Genomic DNA, 21,232 nt, shown 5'->3' with positions numbered 1-21,232 from the left:
CTCCACCACAGGGAGGACGGGACAGACACAAATCATGACTACTGGCCAAATTCTCTCTCAAATTCTGGCCACATCCACCCAGCTTTCCTATCATGTTTCGTCCTTCTTTTAAGCAGAATAGTTTAACCCTTGCCCATGTGTCGCATGTTTCCCGCTGCTGAGTGGTTGTTCTGTTCTGTGGTCTGCTGGTGCTCTGTACAGTCTGCAGTGCTTCTCTGCTTGCCATCATTCTGACCTCATTATGCAGGAAATGAAACACAGACCAAAGCCAGACTGTTGGACAACGACTGCAAGCTTTTATTTGAGAGCTGGACAGGGAGAAAAATGCCAGTGAAAGCATGTTAATAAATTGAAAAAAAATTCAATAATGGATTTAAGGAATGAAAAACAGAAAATGAATAGCAAGTATCTTGTGAAGAGACCTGTTGAATAGTCACTACTCTGAAATTCACAGAAGAGTTACTTTATAAATACAAAACACATTAAGGCTGACAAATGCGTATCGTGGTGTAAAAAGACTATCAGTCTCTGAACGTTAGTGGTGCAAAAGCAGGGTTTGTCAGGTGCTGCTTAAGGAAAGGCTGCACTTTAAACAGATTAATGTGATAATCCCGGGAAGAAGCGTCTGAATCCGGAGTCGTCTTTTTGCCAACGCACAAATTCTTGACTCCAAAGCTGACCACGCCCACCTAACGGAGTGAAAGAAAACACTGGGCTGATGAAATCTGGCCACAAAGATCCGTAAAAGCATCCTCTCACACAGGGATATCAGCCACATGGCAAACAACCTAACACATCAGAGGAAATGCATTCAGGTTTCCTTCTGGTGCTGATAGCAGTAAAACAACCGACATTGTCTGCTTGGGCATGTGAGAGAGAACCCTCGCCCTAGAAAGTATGTGTTCAACACAAAGCGACATAACCCTGTGATGTTGAAATGAAATGTCTTTGTGTTTTGGTTAATTGGAGAGAATATACATGTGAATGTGTGGTTTTCACAGGTGCCTTTGCTGTATTTCTGGCCTCTTTGTTCTCCCAAGCATGTCCCAGAGTTCTTAATGTACTGCATGAGACGTGGGCCAGTTTTTTTGCAGGGTCACCCTAAACTCTCACCTGGATGAGCCTTCTCTGACGTTCCACAAACACAGCTCCACCAGAGTCACCTGTAAAAACACACACACACACACACACACACACACACACACACACACACACACACACACACAGATACACACACACACACACACACAGACAGAGACACACACACACACACACAGACAGAGACACACACACAAACACACACACACACACACAGACAGAGACACACACACAAACACACACACACACACAGACAGAGACACACACACAAACACACACACACACACACACACACACACACACACACACACACACACACACACATGAACACACAGTGAATTTGTTATGGAGTTATACAGCACAAGAAAAATATATTTGCCAAGTTACAAGATGCTATCACTGAAGACTTTGTGTACCTTATTCTGTTCCACTAAACTTCATTCAAAAGATGACAAGTTTTTTCAGTCACTATGGCACGTGCTCACCTTTGCAGGCCACATGATCCGTCTGCTCTTCGATCCCCCCGGTACACAGGAAGTTATCAGTCACAACATCCTTGGCATTTTTGGCTGTGATGTCTTCAGCCTTCTTAACATCTTCAACACAAGCATCCCTCTGCAAAGGAAAGGTGAGATGTGACCTAATATAAATTCTCACACACTCAAGAAACTCATTACACACTTACAATTCTTTCCTTAACTAATCAGTTGGGAAAACTGTACAGAGAGTCAGGCATCAACTTGGATGCAGATGGATACTGACCCGAATCCCCAGCTTAATGCTGACATTCTTCCGAGCCATGGACTCATGGTCGATGAATTGTGCCTGCTCGAAATCACTGGACAGAAGGATCTCCTCTGTGCACACAGGACATAATACAGAGCAGCTGCAGTCAGTCTGGCTGTGTGTAGCTGTGCCTTTGTGTGTGCTGGGAGTATTGCTTTGTGTGTGCTGGGAGTACTGCTTTGTGTGTGCTGGGAGTATTGCTTTGTGCTTGTGTGTGCTGGGAGTATTGCTTTGTCTTTGTGTGTGCTGGGAGTATTGCTTTGTCTTTGTGTGTGCTGGGAGTATTGCTTTGTGTTTGTGTGTGCTGGGAGTATTGCTTTGTGTGTGCTGGGAGTATTGCTTTGTGTGTGCTGGGAGTATTGCTTTGTGCTTGTGTGTGCTGGGAGTATTGCTTTGTGTGTGCTGGGAGTATTGCATTGTGTGTGCTGGGAGTACTGCTTTGTGTGTGCTGGGAGTATTGCTTTGTGTTTGTTTGTGCTGGGAGTATTGCTTTGTGCTTGTGTGTGCTGGGAGTATTGCTTTGTGCTTGTGTGTGCTGGGAGTATTGCTTTGTGTTTGTGTGTGCTGGGAGTATTGCTTTGTCTTTGTGTGTGCTGGGAGTATTGCTTTGTCTTTGTGTGTGCTGGGAGTATTGCTTTGTGTGTGCTGGGAGTATTGCTTTGTGTGTGCTGGGAGTATTGCTTTGTCTTTGTGTGTGCTGGGAGTATTCCTGGGTTTGAACCATAGCCTCACCCTGCTTTTTACATGTTGTTGAAAGAGGCAACCTCAGTGCTCGATTGGTTTCCTCAGTACACGGGATACACATAGGCCTGTGGGAAGTCAAATGCAATGGATCAGGAACACCTAGTGTCACATGGTCATTAGGTCACGCCCACACACCAATCAGAGCTCTCCCTTTGCCACTGGTGTGCAGTTTGCACTGCTCCTGTATTTCACACTTTGGTGCAATCAAAGCGACTGTAAAAAGCATTCCCACCTGGCTTGCACAGAGATTTTCACATCCTCCTTCAACTGAATCAGGGCCACGTCATAGTCATAGAACTCCGGGATGCCCTGGTCCTTCTTTGCTCCAATGTCGAACTTGGGGTGAGGTATGTACTTTTCTACCTTCTTGCCTGCAGGCGGACAGGATTGAAAATTTAAAACACAAAATTTGTCCACAAAGAGCATCAGGTGTCCCATTTCATGCGTTTTGACAAGTATGTCGGTCCATCTTTAAACTGAAGCAGCAGGACTGTAAGCAATTGCATCAATATATTTTCTTTACATTGGCTAATTTATTATTGTTATTGTGATTGTTATATGTGATGAGTTAGAGTGCCACTATGTATATGAACTGATGTCGTGTCACAGGTAGAAGGTGACATTGCATTACATTTTGTACATGTTATTATGATGTTAACTAGCGACTTAACACTGTGGCTAACTGGCTGGAAATAACATAAAATCGCTAGGTAGCTGGCAAGATTCATGGTTAACCATATTTTACAGCTTGCTAGCTGACAGATCACAGGGTCTCTGAGAGCAAAGGGATGAGGAAGCCCTGGCCAACTTTCCAACCACTGTTCTTGGAAGCAAATTTCACTGAACTGACGTAGGCTCCCAGGTCAGAGCGGGGCATGACCCCATCCTTGACCACACATGGCAATGCTGATGAATATCGTGTCCAAAGCATCCCTGAACAACGGTATCCACGTTTCCCTCAGGTTTGGCATTGCATCTGTGGCTTTGAGGGTATGTTTGATTTAACACCAGCAGGGGGCGCTCTCTATACAGACACAACCTGACATGTCTGATGACATCACAGCGAGCTGTGCTGGTCGCTACCTGATGGTCCGTTGTCGTCCTCAATCGTCACAGTGATCAGTCTTGCTACATCACCAAACTTGAAGCAGTGGGCAGCCGTCAAAACAAAACGGGGGGTGACAAGAGCCCCCAGGCAGTTACTGGTGGTACTGCGCCCATCCTCGATTCTCTGGGGGGAGGGAGAGAGAGACAGAGAGAGAGGGAGGGAGAGAGATGCTCATCAGCAATCTGACGTATCTCCATCTCAGAGTTAACTGTGCTGGATTGGTTTGTCTGAAACATTCACAAAAAATGTTATATGTTGTCTGAGTTAATCTAGGATTGTTGCCTCTTGCAGTACACAGTGTGTGACAGTAAGAAAGCTCTCTGAAGAGCACAGTCCACAAAAAGGCTGTGTAGAGTCAGGTCTGTGCCATTGGCACTTACATTGACTGCCACCTTTGCCACCCAGGGGTATCTCTGGCGTTTGGTGGACATGGTGCCTTTGTCATAGTCCCTGTAGAGCCCACACAGTCCCACGCTGGTGCTCTCATCTGTGACAGGAACACATGTGAAGCAGGAAGAAGAGAGTGCAGGACAGCCACACCAACACACAGCACTGCACACACACACTGCATAAATACACTGCCCAACACAACACGCTAACACACACAGCACTGCACACACACACTGCATAAATACACTGCCCAAAACAACACGCTAACACACACAGCACTGCACACACACTGCATAAATACACTGCCCAACACAACACGCTAACACACACAGCACTGCACACACACACTGCATAAATACACTGCCCAACACAACATGCTAACACACACACACACACACACACTGCATAAATACACTGCCCAACACAACACGTTAACACACACACACACACTGCATAAATACACTGCCCAAAACAACACGTTAACACACACACACACACACTGCATAAATACACTGCCCAACACAACACGCTAACACACACACACACACACACACTGCATAAATACACTGCCCAACACAACACGTTAACACACACACACACACACACACACACACACACACACACTGCATAAATACACTGCCCAACACAACACGCTAACACACACACACTGCATAAATACACTGCTCAAAACAGCACCCTACCACACACACACACTGCATAAATACACTGCCCAACACAACACGTTAACACACACACACACACACACACACACACACACACACACTGCATAAATACACTGCCCAAAACAACACGCTAACACACACACACACACACACTGCATAAATACACTGCCCAACACAACACGTTAACACACACACACACACACTGCATAAATACACTGCCCAACACAACACGCTAACACACACACACACACACACTGCATAAATACACTGCCCAACACAACACGTTAACACACACACACACACACACACACACACACTGCATAAATACACTGCCCAACACAACACGCTAACACACACACACTGCATAAATACACTTCTCAAAACAGCACCCTACCACACACACACACACACACACACTGCATAAATACACTGCCCAAAACAACACGCTAACACACACACACACACACTGCATAAATACACTGCCCAACACAACACGCTAACACACACACACTGCATAAATACACTTCTCAAAACAGCACCCTACCACACACACACACACACACACACACACTGCATAAATACACTGCCCAACACAACACGCTAACACACACACACACACACTGCATAAATACACTGCCCAACACAACACGCTAACACACACACACACACACTGCATAAATACACTGCCCAACACAACATGCTAACACACACACACACACACACACACACACTGCATAAATACACTGCCCAAAACAGCACCCTACCACACACACACACTGCATAAATACATTGCCCAAAACAACACCCTATCACACACACACACACACACACTGCATAAATACACTGCCCAAAACAACACGCTAACACACACACACTGCATAAATACACTGCACAAAACAACGCACTAACATACACACACACTGCATAAATACACTGCCTAACGCAACACGCTAACACACACACACACACAGAATAGTACGCACTGCACCACACAGAACCGCACCAATCATTTGGTCAAATGTTTCCTCCAAAGATTTAAGTTCCTTCAGTCTGTAGTAGTGTTTCTCAGGGGGCTTCTTTGACACCAGAGAATTGATTTCTTCATCATTAATGTCTTCACCCACGCCAAAGACGTAAATATCTGAGAAACAACAAGCTACTTTAGACAAGGAGGTGATGGTGCTGCATAATGGGTCATGCTACCTACTTTTTGGATGAAAAAAGCAACACTATAGTTCAGCCCAGTTTAAGAATTCAGGTTAGAATTTGTAATTGAAACTGTTCTGTCACAGTGATGTAGGAGATGTAATTCTTTGTTATTCTATATTAATAACAGTCCTGGCACACTGGTGTTATTCCATAGTAATAACAGTCCTGGTACACTGGTGTTATTCCATAGTAATAACAGTCCTGGTACACTGGTGTTATTCCATAGTAATAACAGCCCTGATACACTGGTGTTATTCCATAGTAATAACAGTCCTGGTACACTGGTGTTACTCCATAGTAATAACAGTCCTGGTACACTGGTGTTACTCCATAGTAATAACAGTCCTGATGGAAACAGCGAGCGCATTCTTCTGTCCTCACCCAGTTTTTCTGCATTCCTCACCAGGGACTGGATTTTATCCACCTTTGGCTTTGCTCCTCCTCCCATGTTGGAGATTCCTACAGAGAGGCACGGGGTGATCAGCATGCTGCTGGACACAGTGCTGGATCAGCATGCTGGTGGACACAGTGCTGACCTCTTGTGGCACGTCAGTGAATTACGCAAACAAAACCAAGCCAGTTTGCAGAAATAAGCAGGCATGGAAAAACTGTGTTATTGCAGATGCACAGAAACACACATAAGCCACTGCTGCGACCAAGGACACAATCCTGCAGCCAGCTTAGTGACCGTGGATGTGCAGCCCCACACACTGACAGGACAGGGGGTGAGGGAGAGGGAGCTGGTCGTTTAAAATTGTTTTCGTTCTCCTCTTTCAAATGAAAATGTCAGATGATTTGAATTTGAGACTGAGATTTTACAATGAGAGACCTTACAATAAGACGTCTTTGAACTGCCACAGTAAGCCAGGGCCTTTGATTTAATGTCGAATCTTAAGAGATTGCACTTCCTACAGCCCAGTGCACTTCCCAGAGCACAATGCCTTTATCTTTTCTGTAATGGTCTCTCATGTAATGAACACTGTCATGCAGAATATGTAAAAGCTCTGGAAAACACTAAATGGAGGAGTAGCAGGTTCCAGGCCATATGTGGACGGATTAATCGAACAGACAGACATGGATGCTTAAAGTCTTTGACCCAGTCAGAGGAAGCAGAGGGGGGGTTTTGATTTAACTATTTAAACTTCTTATTTAAACATTAGAAAATATTTCTTCTTTGTCATCACAGGGGTTATACAGTTGATCTCGAAAGTCTCCACATCGTTTCAAAATTTCATGTTTTAGTTGCCTTAAGGCCCGAAATAAAAACCTAAATTAAATCAGATTTTTCACACATTAGACATGGTAACTCACAACATTAAAGTAAAAAGAGAAAACATCAAATTTCTGAATATTAATTTCAAATAGAAAAACTAAAACACCTTGTTTGCATAAGTTTACACCCGCTTTATAATTGTGCTCAGGTCAAACCTTTCACCATCCAAATCATGCCCAAAGCTAATTGATTGGTGTGATTCTGATTAGTTCAGGATATTACACCTGCTCCTGTAGGTTTTCTCAACAGGTTTCCTTGTTTTTTTAGTGCATGCCAGTGTACGGAAACAGCTATGGGCACCAAGGGGGCGGCAGAATAGCATAGTGGTAAGGAGCACGGCTCGTAACTTTGGGCAAGGTACTCAACCCACAATTGCCACAGTGAATATCATATGTGTATAAATGGATAATGTAAAAATTGTAACCTATGTAGATTGCTCTGAATAAGAGTGACTGATAAATAATTGTAATGTAATGTAACAAGGAGTTAAAGGAGCTGCAGGACTTCATAGCAAGGACTGGCCACAATATGCACAACAATTTCATATGTTCTCTACAATTCTGAGCTGTAGGGTAGGATGTCAAGATGGACTACTCACAAAGAAGAGCACGCAGTCTCGTCTGAATTATGCAAAAAGATACTCTGGATCTCCTGTTACCATGTGGAAATAGGTCTTGTGGTCTAAAAATGCTGAGGTAGATCTTTTTGGCCTTAATTCCATGTGATATGTTTGGTGCAAAGCCAACACAGCCCCTCAGCCTAAGAGCACAGTCCCTATGCTCATGTATGGCAGTGGCAGCATCATGCTATGGCAAATGTTTCTCTTCAGCAGGAAGAGGCGTTCTAGTGTGGATAGAGGGGAAATAGTGCAAAATACCAAAAGATTTTAGAGAAAAACCTGCTACCCTAACAGTGACCCAAGGCACACATCCAAATCCACAGTGCAATGGCTGAAAAGAGTCCTGACCTTAACCCTGTTGAAAATCATCTGACCTGAAGAGAGCTGCACTTGCAATTTAGAGAGCGGCAGAGAGAGAAAGAGAGAGAGAGAGAGAGCGGCAGAGAGAGAGAGAGCGGCAGAGAGAGAGAGAGAGAAAGAGAGAGCGGCAGAGAGAGTGTTTCCTCCACCATACCGTCAGTGAACATGATGATGACGTGGGAGACTTCCTTGAACTTGGTTTCATTCTGGGCCTTGATGAAGCTCATCTGGTTGAGGATGTGCATGAAGGCCTCGCCGATGTTGGTGCCTGATCTGTCCCCCTTGTCTGTGCCACAGACACACGACCAGGAGGTCAAGACTCTGAAGAGCACACCTGGCCCCCCTCACACCTGTGTGGCTGCTTAATCAGCCTTCTTCTACACTTTATTCAGATAACAGCCAAAGGCAGCTCTTTCCTGTACCTAACCAACATGTCATCTGTACTTAATACCAAAAGCAATGAAAAAATTCAACCTTTCACTCCCGTGTAAAATCAGCTGCTATCAAATGTAGAAGTAATGGATATACTGTACAGACAAAGATTGATAATCATGAGGTGCTCTTTAATGTACCTATTAAGTAAAAAGGAGAGGGGTTAGGATCTGCTACGAATGTGTGTGGTTCAATGCCGCTCAGTCACATTTAAACTCTCATGGTGAGAACATTTTGTTAAGCGTTTCTGTGTATCGGATGTCCTTTGCCCCTCCTCCATCCCCCAAAAATAATGCAGTTAAGTTATGCAGAATAAAATATGTACGTAACATACCAAGTTGTAACAAAACACTGAGTAAAATCATGCAAAAAATAATACAAATAAATTCCAACAACAAAAAATAAACAAACATAATCAGGACAAATAGTTTAAACAGCAAAAAAGCATCTCTCACCCTCGTACTGGAACTTGTTGAGCTCTTCGATGACGTTCTTTGTTTTACTTGGAGGGTCAGTTATGGATACAATACTCGCCACATCGGTGGCAAAGACCACAATGTCATACAGGGGGGTGACCTCGAAATAACTGATCTGAAAAGAGCAATCAGAGACACATTGTGAACTCAACTGTACAGGCAGTGAATAGGGAGTGAAGAACAACTGAAACCAAATATATTTATTTCTTTCGTGTGTTTTTTCCATGTTTTCAGTGTGAATTTGGAATCACTGTTTGCTCACACTTTATGCTCACCTCAGCACAACGGGAGAGCTGAAGCACAAGTGCAGTCCTCTGATAAACTCGCTCACAGCCAACGGCTGCTTTACCTGCTGCAGGTCCCACTGTGCACCACGGAGAGTCAAACACAAAACCCATCGCAGCTGCCACGAGAGGGTGCTAACGGGCAGAGCAACGAGGGGACGTTGCGTGCTGCTTGCCTGCCTGTCCCTGAGATGGAGCTGGTCATGTTCCGGCGCTGACGTGTGCCAGTCACAGCCAGCTAATGACACAGCCCGGGGCTACGCCTACGCTCACAAGCAACACCCCTACCAACCGAGCCACTCAGGAGCTGCCAAAAGCACATTATTAACTGACATCTTAAGGCATTACATTATTGGCATATAGCAAACACTCTTATCAAGAGCAGCTTACATCTATTACAGCTTTTTTTACAATGTTATCCATTTATACAGCTGGATATTTACTGAGACAATTGTGGGTTAAGTACCTTACCCATGAGTACAGCGGCAGTGCCCCAGCGGGGGATCAAACCAGCATCTTTCAGCTATGGGTCCTGGTCCTTAACCACTATGCTACACTGCCACCCCGAGAGCAACAGAGAACAACCAGAAGAGCTGAGCTGGGCTCTTAGGGTAAAAGTCTCAGACTCAGCAGGTCTGCCATACCTTCTCTATAAGCTTCTTGACACAGTCTTTGGCATCATCGAAATGACCTTTGGGAACACTATCAGAGGAATCCAGCGCAATGTAGATGTGGAGGTCCCCATCTCTGTCCAGCCGAATCTTCTTTTCATACTGAATGTCATCTGGAAGATTTTAACATTGTTTCAGAGTTGTTAAAACTCATTAGCTTTCCAAGTGAAGCTGAACGTGTGTTGACCACTAGATGCTGCAATTATATATATCTAGCGGGGGATGAAAACTGAGTTATTTAAAGCAGCTAGCACCATTAAGCCTCAGAGAAGTGTCATAGGTAATCTGCAAATATTTTACAGTATTTTTACAAGAATAGAATTATTTTCACTTTTAAATGAAAAAAAAAAGGAAATCGGTTATATAGTATAGCTGCATTACTGTATTTTAAGCCATTCTGCACCAGACCTATCAGACCTCTTCTGTACATTCTATGTCAGTGATGACCACTGTGCTTCTCAAGGGAGCAAACAAGCACGCAGTTACACAGAGGGGTGCTTTAGGTCAGGGTGCTGGAGGAATCACTCTCAGGCACGAGGGGTAAGGATTAGGGTCAGGGTTAGGATTAGGGTTAGGGTTAAGATTAGGTTATGTTGGGAGTGCTTTAGGTCAGGGTGCTGGAGGAATCACTCTCAGGCACGAGGGGTAAGGATTAGGGTCAGGGTTAGGATTAGGGTTAGGGTTAAGATTAGGTTTAGGGTTAAGATTAGGTTATGTTGGGAGTGCTGTAGGTCAGGGATCTGGAGGAATCACCCTCAGGCACGAGGGGTAAGGATTAGGGTCAGGGTTAGGATTAGGGTTAGGGTTAAGATTAGGTTATGTTGGGAGTGCTGTAGGTCAGGGTGCTGGAGGACTCACCCTCAGGCACGAGGGGTAAGGATTAGGGTCAGGGTTAGGATTAGGGTTAGGGTTAAGATTAGGTTATGTTGGGAGTGCTTTAGGTCAGGGAGCTCGAGGAATCACCCTCAGGCATGAGGGGTAAGGATTAGGGTCAGGGTTAGGATTAGGGTTAGGGTTAAGATTAGGTTATGTTGGGAGTGCTTTAGGTCAGGGATCTGGAGGAATCACCCTCAGGCACGAGGGGTAAGGATTAGGGTCAGGGTTAGGATTAGGGTTAGGGTTAAGATTAGGTTATGTTGGGAGTGCTTTAGGTCAGGGTGCTGGAGGACTCACCCTCAGGCACGAGGGGTAAGGATTAGGGTCAGGGTTAAGATTAGGTTATGTTGGGAATGCTGTAGGTCAGGTTGCTGGAGGAATCACCCTCAGGCATGAGGGGTAAGGATTAGGGTCAGGGTTAGGATTAGGGTTAGGGTTAAGATTAGGTTATGTTGGGAGTGCTTTAGGTCAGGGTGCTGGAGGAATCATCCTCAGGCATGAGGAGTAAGGATTAGGATCAGGGTTAGGATTAGGGTTAAGGTTAAGATTAGGTTATGTTGGGAGTGCTTTAGGTCAGGGTGCTGGAGGACTCACCCTCAGCCACAAAGGGAGTCAGCGTGTCTTTGAGCGAGGTGGCGAATGACTCAGAGACCTCCTGAGGCGTGTCGTACATGAATTTACCTGCAAAGAGGGAGAAGGAGAAGAGAGGCGTTCGCTTTCACGGCTTCCTTCCCCCTCCCCACAGAGGCTCGAGGTGCAGGGTGCAGTTTCGAGGTCAAGGCTGGAGTACTGAGGACGAGCATGCAGTCCCCGAATAATTACAGTGCTGTCAGGAGCTCCCCTTTTACTGAGGAACAAAGCCACAAAGACACAGGGCAACAGCGTCTACATTACAGTGTCATACACACGGTGATGCCCTGGCTTGCACACTTGGAGAGGATAGATAGCAACAGCAGGAGGCTCAGGTGCACATACATGCTATGTGGGAGTTATTAACCCACCACGTTTAACTGAGCTGTAGATTAGTCATGGTTCGACCGAGCAAAGGTTGCCCAAACATTGCCCAAACGTTGCCCAAACATTCACCCCCACAGACATCACATCCAGGAAGGTGTGGGGCTTTGTGGGATGCATTAATATAATTGGCATGGAGTGGTCTGAGAATCTCACTGTAGCAGGCAGGCTCAATGCCGGTCCATTCTTTGCTCTCCTGACAGACTCGTTCCTTCGATCCCAAAAGGGTCAGGCCCTGGTTGCAGCGATAGGTCACTGTGTCATCAATTCCAAAATAGTCCCCCGTTCTCCTGGCACCAGGGGGGATACCAGGGTTCTGGCAGTGATCCGCTGTGAAGGGGTGGGGGGAGTGCAAGAGGGGAAAATATTGATTAACCGAGCCTTTTTTTGAGCAGGGATCCTGTTCAAGCTGATTCCATTCTGTTCATGTTACACTGTTGTCATGCTGCTTGTGTGTCCATAGCCTGTGCTACACAAGCTAACTTCATTCAAGTGTGTCCATAGCCTTTGCTACACAAGCGAACTTCATTCAAGTGTGTCCATAGCCTTTGCTACACAAGCTAACTTCATTCAAGTAAAGCATTATTACTGAATTTGAGACAGTAGAAAGGAGGGAGGGGTGGGGGAGGAAGTGACATAGTGATAAAGAGAGCAGGGGAGGAAGTGAGGTAGCATCAGAGAGAATGAGACGAGATAGAGAATGAGAGAGAGAGGGAGAGAGAGGGAAAGAAGGGGCAGAGGAAACGAGAGGGAAGATGAGGGGGTATGTAGCAAGAGAGGGAAGTGGGAGGGGGTGGAGAGAAAGGGTAAATGGGTACGTGATTGGTTGGAAAGAGCTGTCACTCACAGCCACGGTCGCAGATGGGCGTGGATCCGTTCCACTTGCCGTTTGATTGGCAGATGCGGGATTTGGAGCCGAGGAGATTGTAGCCATCAAAGCACTCGTAGGTCGTGACATTGTAGACGTAGTATTCCGTTTGAGTTGGCAGGACTGCCCCGTTTTCCAGAACAAATGGGTCTACACATGTCACCACTGAGAGAGAGAGACAGAGAGAGGGAAGGAGAGATACCTGTTTTTTTCTGACAGAGAGAGAAGACAGAGGGTTCACACGATATGTACACATCATAAAGTGCTGTTGCTAGATAATCCCTGTTATGCCAATAAAGCATGATTCCTTTGAATCATATTCATAACATATTTATAATGCTGTTGGCACACTCACAACATAATCATAATGCTATTAGCTAGGGGTGCAACCATGGGCGGAAATTCCATTTCACTATTGGGGGGGACAATAACCAGAAAAAATTCTCAAGAGCAATTCCTGAGGGGGACACAAAATAAGTACAGTTCTAAAAGCAGAAATACTTCAATGTATAACCCCACTGAATCAACCAAAATAAACCTAAATCAACCAAAACATTCATCAAAAATATTTATTTATTGTAGTTTTTCTCAAAACAAGTTATGGACAATTATGCCATCAAATATAGGGCAACTTAAATAAGCCCAATAAATGTATACACTGAAGCACGTAGCGCGTGCTTGGCGCCACTGTTGACAGAACTTTATCGTTCATCATTGTAGATGCTCACACCGTTATCGTTATAGTTATCGTTCTTAGTGTGGACGGCCCTTTACAGTAGTAGGGGAGAAGCAACACCCATTAAATGATCTAAAGCTAATAAAGCTAAAGCTTAATTAGATTTAGTTAAACTGAAGAAGCAGATCTCTAATGTTTTGCTGTCATTGTGTAAACCGCGAGGTAACGGAGCGAACAAGATGTCTGGTTACAAATGTAAATGTGTGTGTTATTCTGCTGATGGTAGAAGTAAAGAAACATGTTTGACACATCCGCTGTTTTAAATGAATATTGGCAAAGTAACTACTTCCGCAGCTTAGCCACATACACTCGTACCGGGGTAATGTGTGTGGGATGGGGGACGGCAGGCAGTGGACCAAACCACTGTGAGGCAGAGGGGGGGCGAAATCGTTCGAAACTTAAAAACGCATTGTTTTGCATTTATAATTTGCACATGTGCTTTCAGTACATATTATTATATGTATTTAAATTTACATATTTAGGTTTACAATGATATACGGAGGGGGGGACATGTCCCTCCTGTCCGCCCCGGGATTTCCGCCTATGGGTGCAACGGATCACAAAACTCACGGTTCGGATCGTAGCGCGGTTTTTGAGTCACGGATCGGATCATTTTTCGGATCAGCAAAAAAGGGGGAGACACAAATATAACTTAACTTTCCATTTATTACTTAAAGAACTTAAAGAACACTTAAAGCAAGGTACCTTTGCGGTAGCCATTATTTCCATTGCGGTGTAGGAACTACCGGACTCACGAGTCCGTCATATTGCGACAGCTTCGACCGCGACGTAAATTCCGAGCGCTTGTTCTGCTGTTCTTCAGCTGTGTCCGAAATCGCTCCCTATTCACTGTATAGTGCATATATATATATATATATATATATATATATATATATATATATATACATATATATATATATATATATACATATACATTTTACACTTGATCGTTGGACTTAACTGAGCAGGTTAATGTCATTTGCAACTAGCTAGTCACTTAGCCAGCTAGCTGGCACAGTTAGACACAAAGATGTTCATACAAATGTTTGAATAAACTTGCAAACAAAACTATATCCAGAAAAGTATCCATTTATTGTATGACTGTGAATAGTGAGTGAGTGAACGACTGAGCGATTTCGGACGCAGCCTTCGCAACACTTCTGCTAAGTAAGGTTGCTGGTTTTTAAAATGGTGCTTGTATCTTTTCACTGCAACTCTGCGAGATTTAGGGAATTATTACTTTAAAAAGCAACAGCAGGAGTAAAACTGTATTTCACACTGTTATGGTTAAACTTTGCAATTAGTCCGCGGTTCACAGGCGTGCCAAACCGTGGGGGGTGATCCGTACGAATCACGGATGAACTACGATCCATTGTACCACTACTGTTAGCACACTTGGGGTACATTCATAATGCCGTCAGCACGCTTGCAGTACACTTAAAAAAAAAAGTAAAGGACACGCAACTCCCCAGCACAGGAGCCTGTGTATGACAGATCACACCTAGTTAGGCTTACTGTAAATCACACTCCCGATACATTTTTTTTGATTAGGAAAAAGGCCAAGGCAGACCACAGCAGTCCGATTTTGCCCTATTATGCAAACCCATGGGGACTATTACACTGTATGCGCCCTCAGCTAATATGGCGGGGTTGGGAGGTGGGGGGTGCAGCGCGGATCAGGGGTATCGCTCACGTCTGCACTCCGCGGGGTGTTTTGGATCGGGCTTCGGGTGCCACCTGCCCCTCCTTAGACAGTGTCGCACTGCCGTGGGGAATGGGTAGTAATCCGCAGGGCACCGGTACACCAGTGTGCTGCCCACTTCCAGGCCCCTCGTAAGGTTGTAGGTACCTCCCTGGATGGCCAGGTTCTCTTCACTGCATGGTGTGTCGAGTGCAACACCTGTACAGGTAAGAGAGAAGGAGAGGAGAGAAGAGGATGTTTGGTGGAGAAGTGGTTGGTGAGAAAAAATACACACACACACAAACACACACACACACACAGACACATGCGTGCACACAAACACACACATGTACACACACAAACACACACAAACGCACGCGCTTCAAATGAATTCTCAGCATCATCAGTCTGAAATCTCCATAAAGCACACACTGCATAAAAATCATTGTTTTTTTCAGTGCACATTTAGAGAGGATGAGATCCTGGGACGTGTTCTCTCTTCAGAGCAGCAGATTGGACATGCTTACCAGCACAGAGGGGAGAGAGGAGCAGCAGGGAGTAGCAGGAGGCGTATCTCATCCTTTCAGTGACTGCGTGTCCGCGTGCAGGACGATCGATCTCTGCGCTGCAGCTGACGGGATCTGAGCAGCTGGAATATGTGGCCATTTATATTTATACAAGGAGAGCTGGGACAGTGGACCAAAGGACACCACAGAGATCACTGTCACTGTTTAACCACAGAGCAAACACAAAAATCGATCCGTCTCTTCACAGACACAGATAAAAACAAGCACATCCACTATTCTGATTTCAGCATGGCTGGGAAGGACTCAGTGAAAACTCCTCACATCCCAAAAAGAAGGCACTGCTGCTCTGAAGCAATCCCCTGAAAGCCAATGGCAGTATTTTCTGAGTTTCATGCTTATCGCACAACTGTTAGAACTGTGAGATCTAACACGATAGCAGAGAGGGTGGCACTGGTAGGAGCAACAGAACCACCTCAGTTATAAACTGTGACCGCCAAACAGCTGTGCATGTTGAAAACACGCCAAAATGACCTATCTGATATCTGCTGTTACACCTGATACACCTCTGTCTTTCTGTGCTGGAAATTGCTTTGGATAAGAGCGCCTGCTGAATGAATTTAATGTAATGTAATGTAATGAGTCCTCTGGGTTGCACCTGGCTGAGATGCAGGACAGCTAATGTTCTAAGCAGTTTCTGGACACGTCCAGCTTTATCTCAAAAAAGAGGCAGCCTTGAGAAATAGTATATTTCTTAACATCCTGTTAAGAAGGAAGGAGATGTTCTATTTCGTTCCTTGCACAATATCAATTGTTTGATGACTGACAAGATCAACAAAAAAACATTGCGTAAGGCATCTGACAAAGTTACACTTCCCCAAAGCCTTTACCTAAAGAGACAAGTTCAAGCCTCGCCCTGCGGACCACACAGCATGTGTCACACACAAATACCAAAAACAACATGATTTTTTGAAATAAAAGCATGCATACAGAATGTCCCTTTTTCTTGTGGAAACTCAGGAGTGGGGAAAGAGTGAGAAATAGTTTCCTGTTATGAGATCCATTAACCCCCCCCCCCTTACTACTGCTCTGTAAAATAAGCTGTTAGATGGTCTGTTAGATGGTCTGTTAGCTGGTCTGTTAGATGGTTTGAGCGAGCAGGCCAAGACAGTAACATAAAGATCACGCATAGATTGGCCGGAAAGATCTCCAGATCCAGCCTCTGCCCTCACAATGAGCTCTGAATTTTACACGCAGCAAACTCAAAAATGACCTTTCAGTGTGGTGAAAAGATTCACAGAACTGTGGATGCCCAAAGGCATCTGCTGAGAGGGATCCTTACCCACTGCTTTCTCCTGCTCCCTCGTGGTCTGGTCCACATGGTGAGATTTGAGATACTCTCAGTAAGGGGGAGGGATTTACCATACCTTCAGTAAGGGGGGTGAGATTTGAGATACTCACAGTAAGGGGGAGGGAGTTGCTGTAACTTCAGTGAGGGGGAGGGATCTAAGGTATCTTCAGGAAAGGGGAGGGATTTGAGGTACCCTCAGTAAGGGGGAGGGATTTGAGGTACCCTCAGTAAGGGGGAGGGTTTTTTGCACCTTCTGTGTGTACCCCTGCAGGGTCTCCTGAGCGCAGCCCACCACCACGTTCTTGCCCACCCGCACCAGCCCCACCGGGTGAGAGGTCAGCTCGATGCAGTACTTGGGTTTGGGGGAGTCCCTGCGGCGAAAAACGCAAACACCTGGCATGGGGCTGTGTCGTCATTATCCTCAAACTGTTTTTGATTGTTTAATGAGATTAACGAGCATGCAATTATAACTGAGGCTGATTCCTTTTTCTTCATTCAGTGTGGTACAGCTGCCTTTGCACACTCCATGTTAAATCCTTTCAGTTATAACAAAAATAAAACAAAAAATATAAACAGATAAAAAAATGTCAACACGATGCATTAATGCATGATGCATTAAATTTAAATCACAGCACTAACCTAACAGAGGTACAGAACAGTAGAACAGTCATAATTACAGTAAACAGACATCAAGCTGAAGAACAGTGCTGAAATCAAAGCATAACAATACGAACGTACTGCCCACCAACCGTCCTCAACAGCTACATATAACCACCTAAAGTAACTTTACATCTGTCTAAGGAGAATGTCTAAAAACTACCAATAAAAGCAACAACATGTTAATTTACAGCATACAGGTTTGCATGGTACCAGGCAATCTTATATTATATATTAGGCTTGTTATCAGATGCAGAGCAGAGCGTTGCTTAACCAGAGCAAATTACTTAGCTTGCTATTCCTTGGGAATGGAACCAGCAACCTGTGGGTTACAAGCCCCGCTCCTCACCACTATGCTATTCTGCTGCTAAATCTTCCACACGGGTGATGTTAACTCACATGTTATATGAGTATACGACTATACCTGCAGAGATTAACAATGACGTGAAAGGGCTAAACTACAGTATATCAGAATTCACATGAAAATGGAGTGACTTAGTCCTGCAGCCTCTCATTTCCTTAAAGTTTCCTGATTGGGCGCAGTACCGAAGGGCTGACTCCACCCCACCTTCCCGACTGTACCTGCGCAAAATGTAGATGTTGCCGTTGCGACAGGCCACCGTGATGCGGAACTCGATGTCAAACTGCCCCGTGACGTCCATCAGGGTAGGAGAACTGGGCAAAGACATCTGGGAAAGGGGGGGTGAGGGGGACACCTTTACACTGCGTCATGGAAACCATCAAACAGCTGTTCCACAATCCCTTACATTAAGCAACTGCAAAAAGCAAATCCGCAAATGAATATTTCTCTCGGTCTGCTAATGCGACATCTGTGCGGTTATCCCACAGTAGCAAACATCACACAGCCTACATTCTCTCCATTGGTGCGCTTACTTTAGGTCAGTTTAGGTCAAGTGCCCATGAGCACCTGCCACATGTGGGAACCAAGCTCCTTCACTGTGGCACCTCATTACAACAGATCAAACTGCCAGAGCAGAAAGAGCATATGGGAAAAGGAGGACAAGGCAGGAGAGAAGAGAGAAGAGAACAGAGAGGTGAGGAGAGGAGGGGAGGAGGGAAGGGGAGGAGGAGAGAAGGGGAGGAGGGGAGGTATGCAGTGTTTAAGGCCTGCCTTGGACAAGATGGTGAAAGCCTCTGGGTCCAGGATGTAGATGTCTTTGCTCTCCGTGCCAATCACCAGGCAGCTCACAGCGTCCTCATCAGCCATGTTCTTCTTCAGCGTACTGATACAGGTGATGACTGTCTGCAGGTACACGCACAGGCGCATCACAGTGTGTGTGTGTGTGTGTGTGTGTGTGTGTGTGTGTGTGTGCAGGCTTGGACTGGCAATCTGGCAAATCTGGCAAATGCCAGATGGGCCGGCCCACCAGCAATGTGGGAAAAAAATCGATCTGTTGGTTGCGGCCCACTTGATGTTGGAACAGCCCATCTGACCCGGGGTTAGACGGTCCCAAAATCGGCTACCTATACTGTAAGGCAGGTGCAGGAAATGCTACCATCGTCCCCTCCCCCCACCCCTTCAAGTGGATCCATCCATCCATGTAATGTCAGAGGTCAGGTGGGAAATAATCAAATCAAGACAGAAAGAAGCTATTAAAGATTCGACAGCAATCGAAAATTAAAATAGATAAAGGTCCCAAAAAGAGAAAAGGTAGAGCGGAAAAGGTCAGAGAGAAAACGAAAAAATCTCGAGGCTGATGCTGCAAAATGTTTTTAATTAACAAACGTATTCAAAAATACCCTTATGAACGCGGTTAGCTGCAGTGATAACATTAACTGTCCAGCGGCGCCAAATGAAGAGGAGGAGGAAAGAGTCTGGCGGCAGATTCCAGTGGAGAGCAGGGGCAAGAAGAGGAGGCCGCTGCCGAGGACGAGCTACATGACCTCGCAGGTGGTACTGCATGTAGTGACGGTGTTAACGGTGCTAGCGGAGCTACCGGAGCTAGGCCAAAGCGGTTTCATTATACAGAGCCTGCCATGAATTATTTTGCGCGCCCAAAACCAAACGAGCTTGATTTGTTCTTTAAATACCATCCAAACCAGAACACAAAAAATACACTTGTAACGAACGTGTTTCAATGCAAGAATGGCACCAAACGTTCATGGATTACATACAGAGAAACATACACACTGTTTTGTTCAGTATGTTTAGCTTTTACCACGCAGAGAGTAGGCTCAGTAATAATCAGATACAGTACGTGATGGATGCAATTCATGAGAGACTGCTTGCAGTACTAAATTGCCAGTCATCGTCTGGTCAGTATTTTGCAGATCTGCTAAAGCAGGTACTCGGCAAAATGGAGACTGACATCACTAAATGTGCAGGTAATTCCACAGACGGGGCAGCAAACATCCAGGGGAGTACCGAGGGTTTTCGGCCCTCTTGTCAGCCCATGCCCCGGGGCAAGCGCACGTCTGGTGCTATGCGCACGACAGCGGCGCTGAGCAACTTGATATCTATTGCTTAGCGTATGTTATAAATAGCCTGATATTGCAGTGCGTATGTTGGGGAAAAATTGAGCTGGTCCAGACGAAAATTGCCAGGGTCGAATTTTGTTCCCGGTCCAACCCTGTGCGCGTGTAATGTTGAAAATCACTTTAATGACTAGGGGTGGGACAAATTGCCGATACGGGAGTATCGCATTAATTCCTCTTGCGATACGTTAAATACACTGGCGCCAAATATCAATATTTTTACTAAAACATGCAGGCGGTCTAAACGGATTCCTCCGCCAATTTGACAGAAAGGTTCTAGCGTTTCATGTCCAAAGCATCCCTCAAAGCAGCCAAATTTCTAAGTTGTTGTGCCTTCGACAGCATTACCTGTAAGTGTGCATCTTCTTTACATTATCATTAAGCTTTTTTTAAGATTATTTTGTTTATATAACGCGCAAAACGTTTATAGTATTCAGTTTGTCATTTTTCTAACCGCTAGCATAATGCTAACGCGTGTGCCATCGAGAGTCTATGTACGTTAGCGTAGTATGCTATGCGTAGCTTATTTGTTGAATATATTTATCTTTTTATTTTAGCTATCTTGTGTTAATCCCGTTAACTAAGTACCTTACCAATTAACAATCTAATGTATACTGTAGCGTGCTGTAGTCACGGCAGTATCGTATAACAGAATAAGCAAACAAGCTTTGTGATAAAATGCATCTTTATTGCTGAATCTCAGTCAGTAACATATTTTGTGTTCCTTTACTTTTCGTAGTTTTTACTCCATCCCAATACATTCCAACCATGTATTGCTCGATGACGTCACGCAAATGTGGCCATTAAAACAAAGGAGCTTGCGCGCTACATCCTGACTCCCGTGTCGTTCATTGAATGGAGTTTGGCTGGCTGTCAATCTGCGTACAGACACACAC

At 45.1% G+C, this 21,232-nt stretch overlaps 1 protein-coding gene across 1 annotated transcript; it reads right to left on the bottom strand.

Moving 5' to 3' along the window:
* Positions 1-274: 274 nt before the first annotated feature.
* On the bottom strand, positions 275-16,057 carry LOC118774950 (complement factor B-like). Its single transcript, XM_036524584.1, has 18 exons — positions 15,836-16,057; positions 15,321-15,527; positions 12,871-13,056; positions 12,180-12,353; positions 11,604-11,690; positions 10,107-10,246; positions 9,158-9,293; positions 8,425-8,556; positions 6,400-6,477; positions 5,813-5,950; positions 4,117-4,223; positions 3,712-3,859; positions 2,861-2,999; positions 2,617-2,693; positions 1,861-1,955; positions 1,584-1,713; positions 1,114-1,163; positions 275-689 (listed from the first exon to the last, which is right to left on the bottom strand). The coding sequence occupies exons 1-18, from the start codon at positions 15,972-15,974 to the stop codon at positions 522-524; spliced, it is 2,331 nt and encodes a 776-aa protein (XP_036380477.1). The 5' UTR covers positions 15,975-16,057; the 3' UTR covers positions 275-521.
* Between the last annotated feature and the right edge of the window lie 5,175 nt (positions 16,058-21,232).

This window comes from Megalops cyprinoides, chromosome 3 (genome assembly GCF_013368585.1).
Source record: "Megalops cyprinoides isolate fMegCyp1 chromosome 3, fMegCyp1.pri, whole genome shotgun sequence".
NCBI classification, from domain to species: domain Eukaryota; kingdom Metazoa; phylum Chordata; class Actinopteri; order Elopiformes; family Megalopidae; genus Megalops; species Megalops cyprinoides.
The sequence above is the reverse complement of the archived record's forward strand: the minus strand, read 5'-3'. Positions and strand labels throughout refer to the sequence as shown.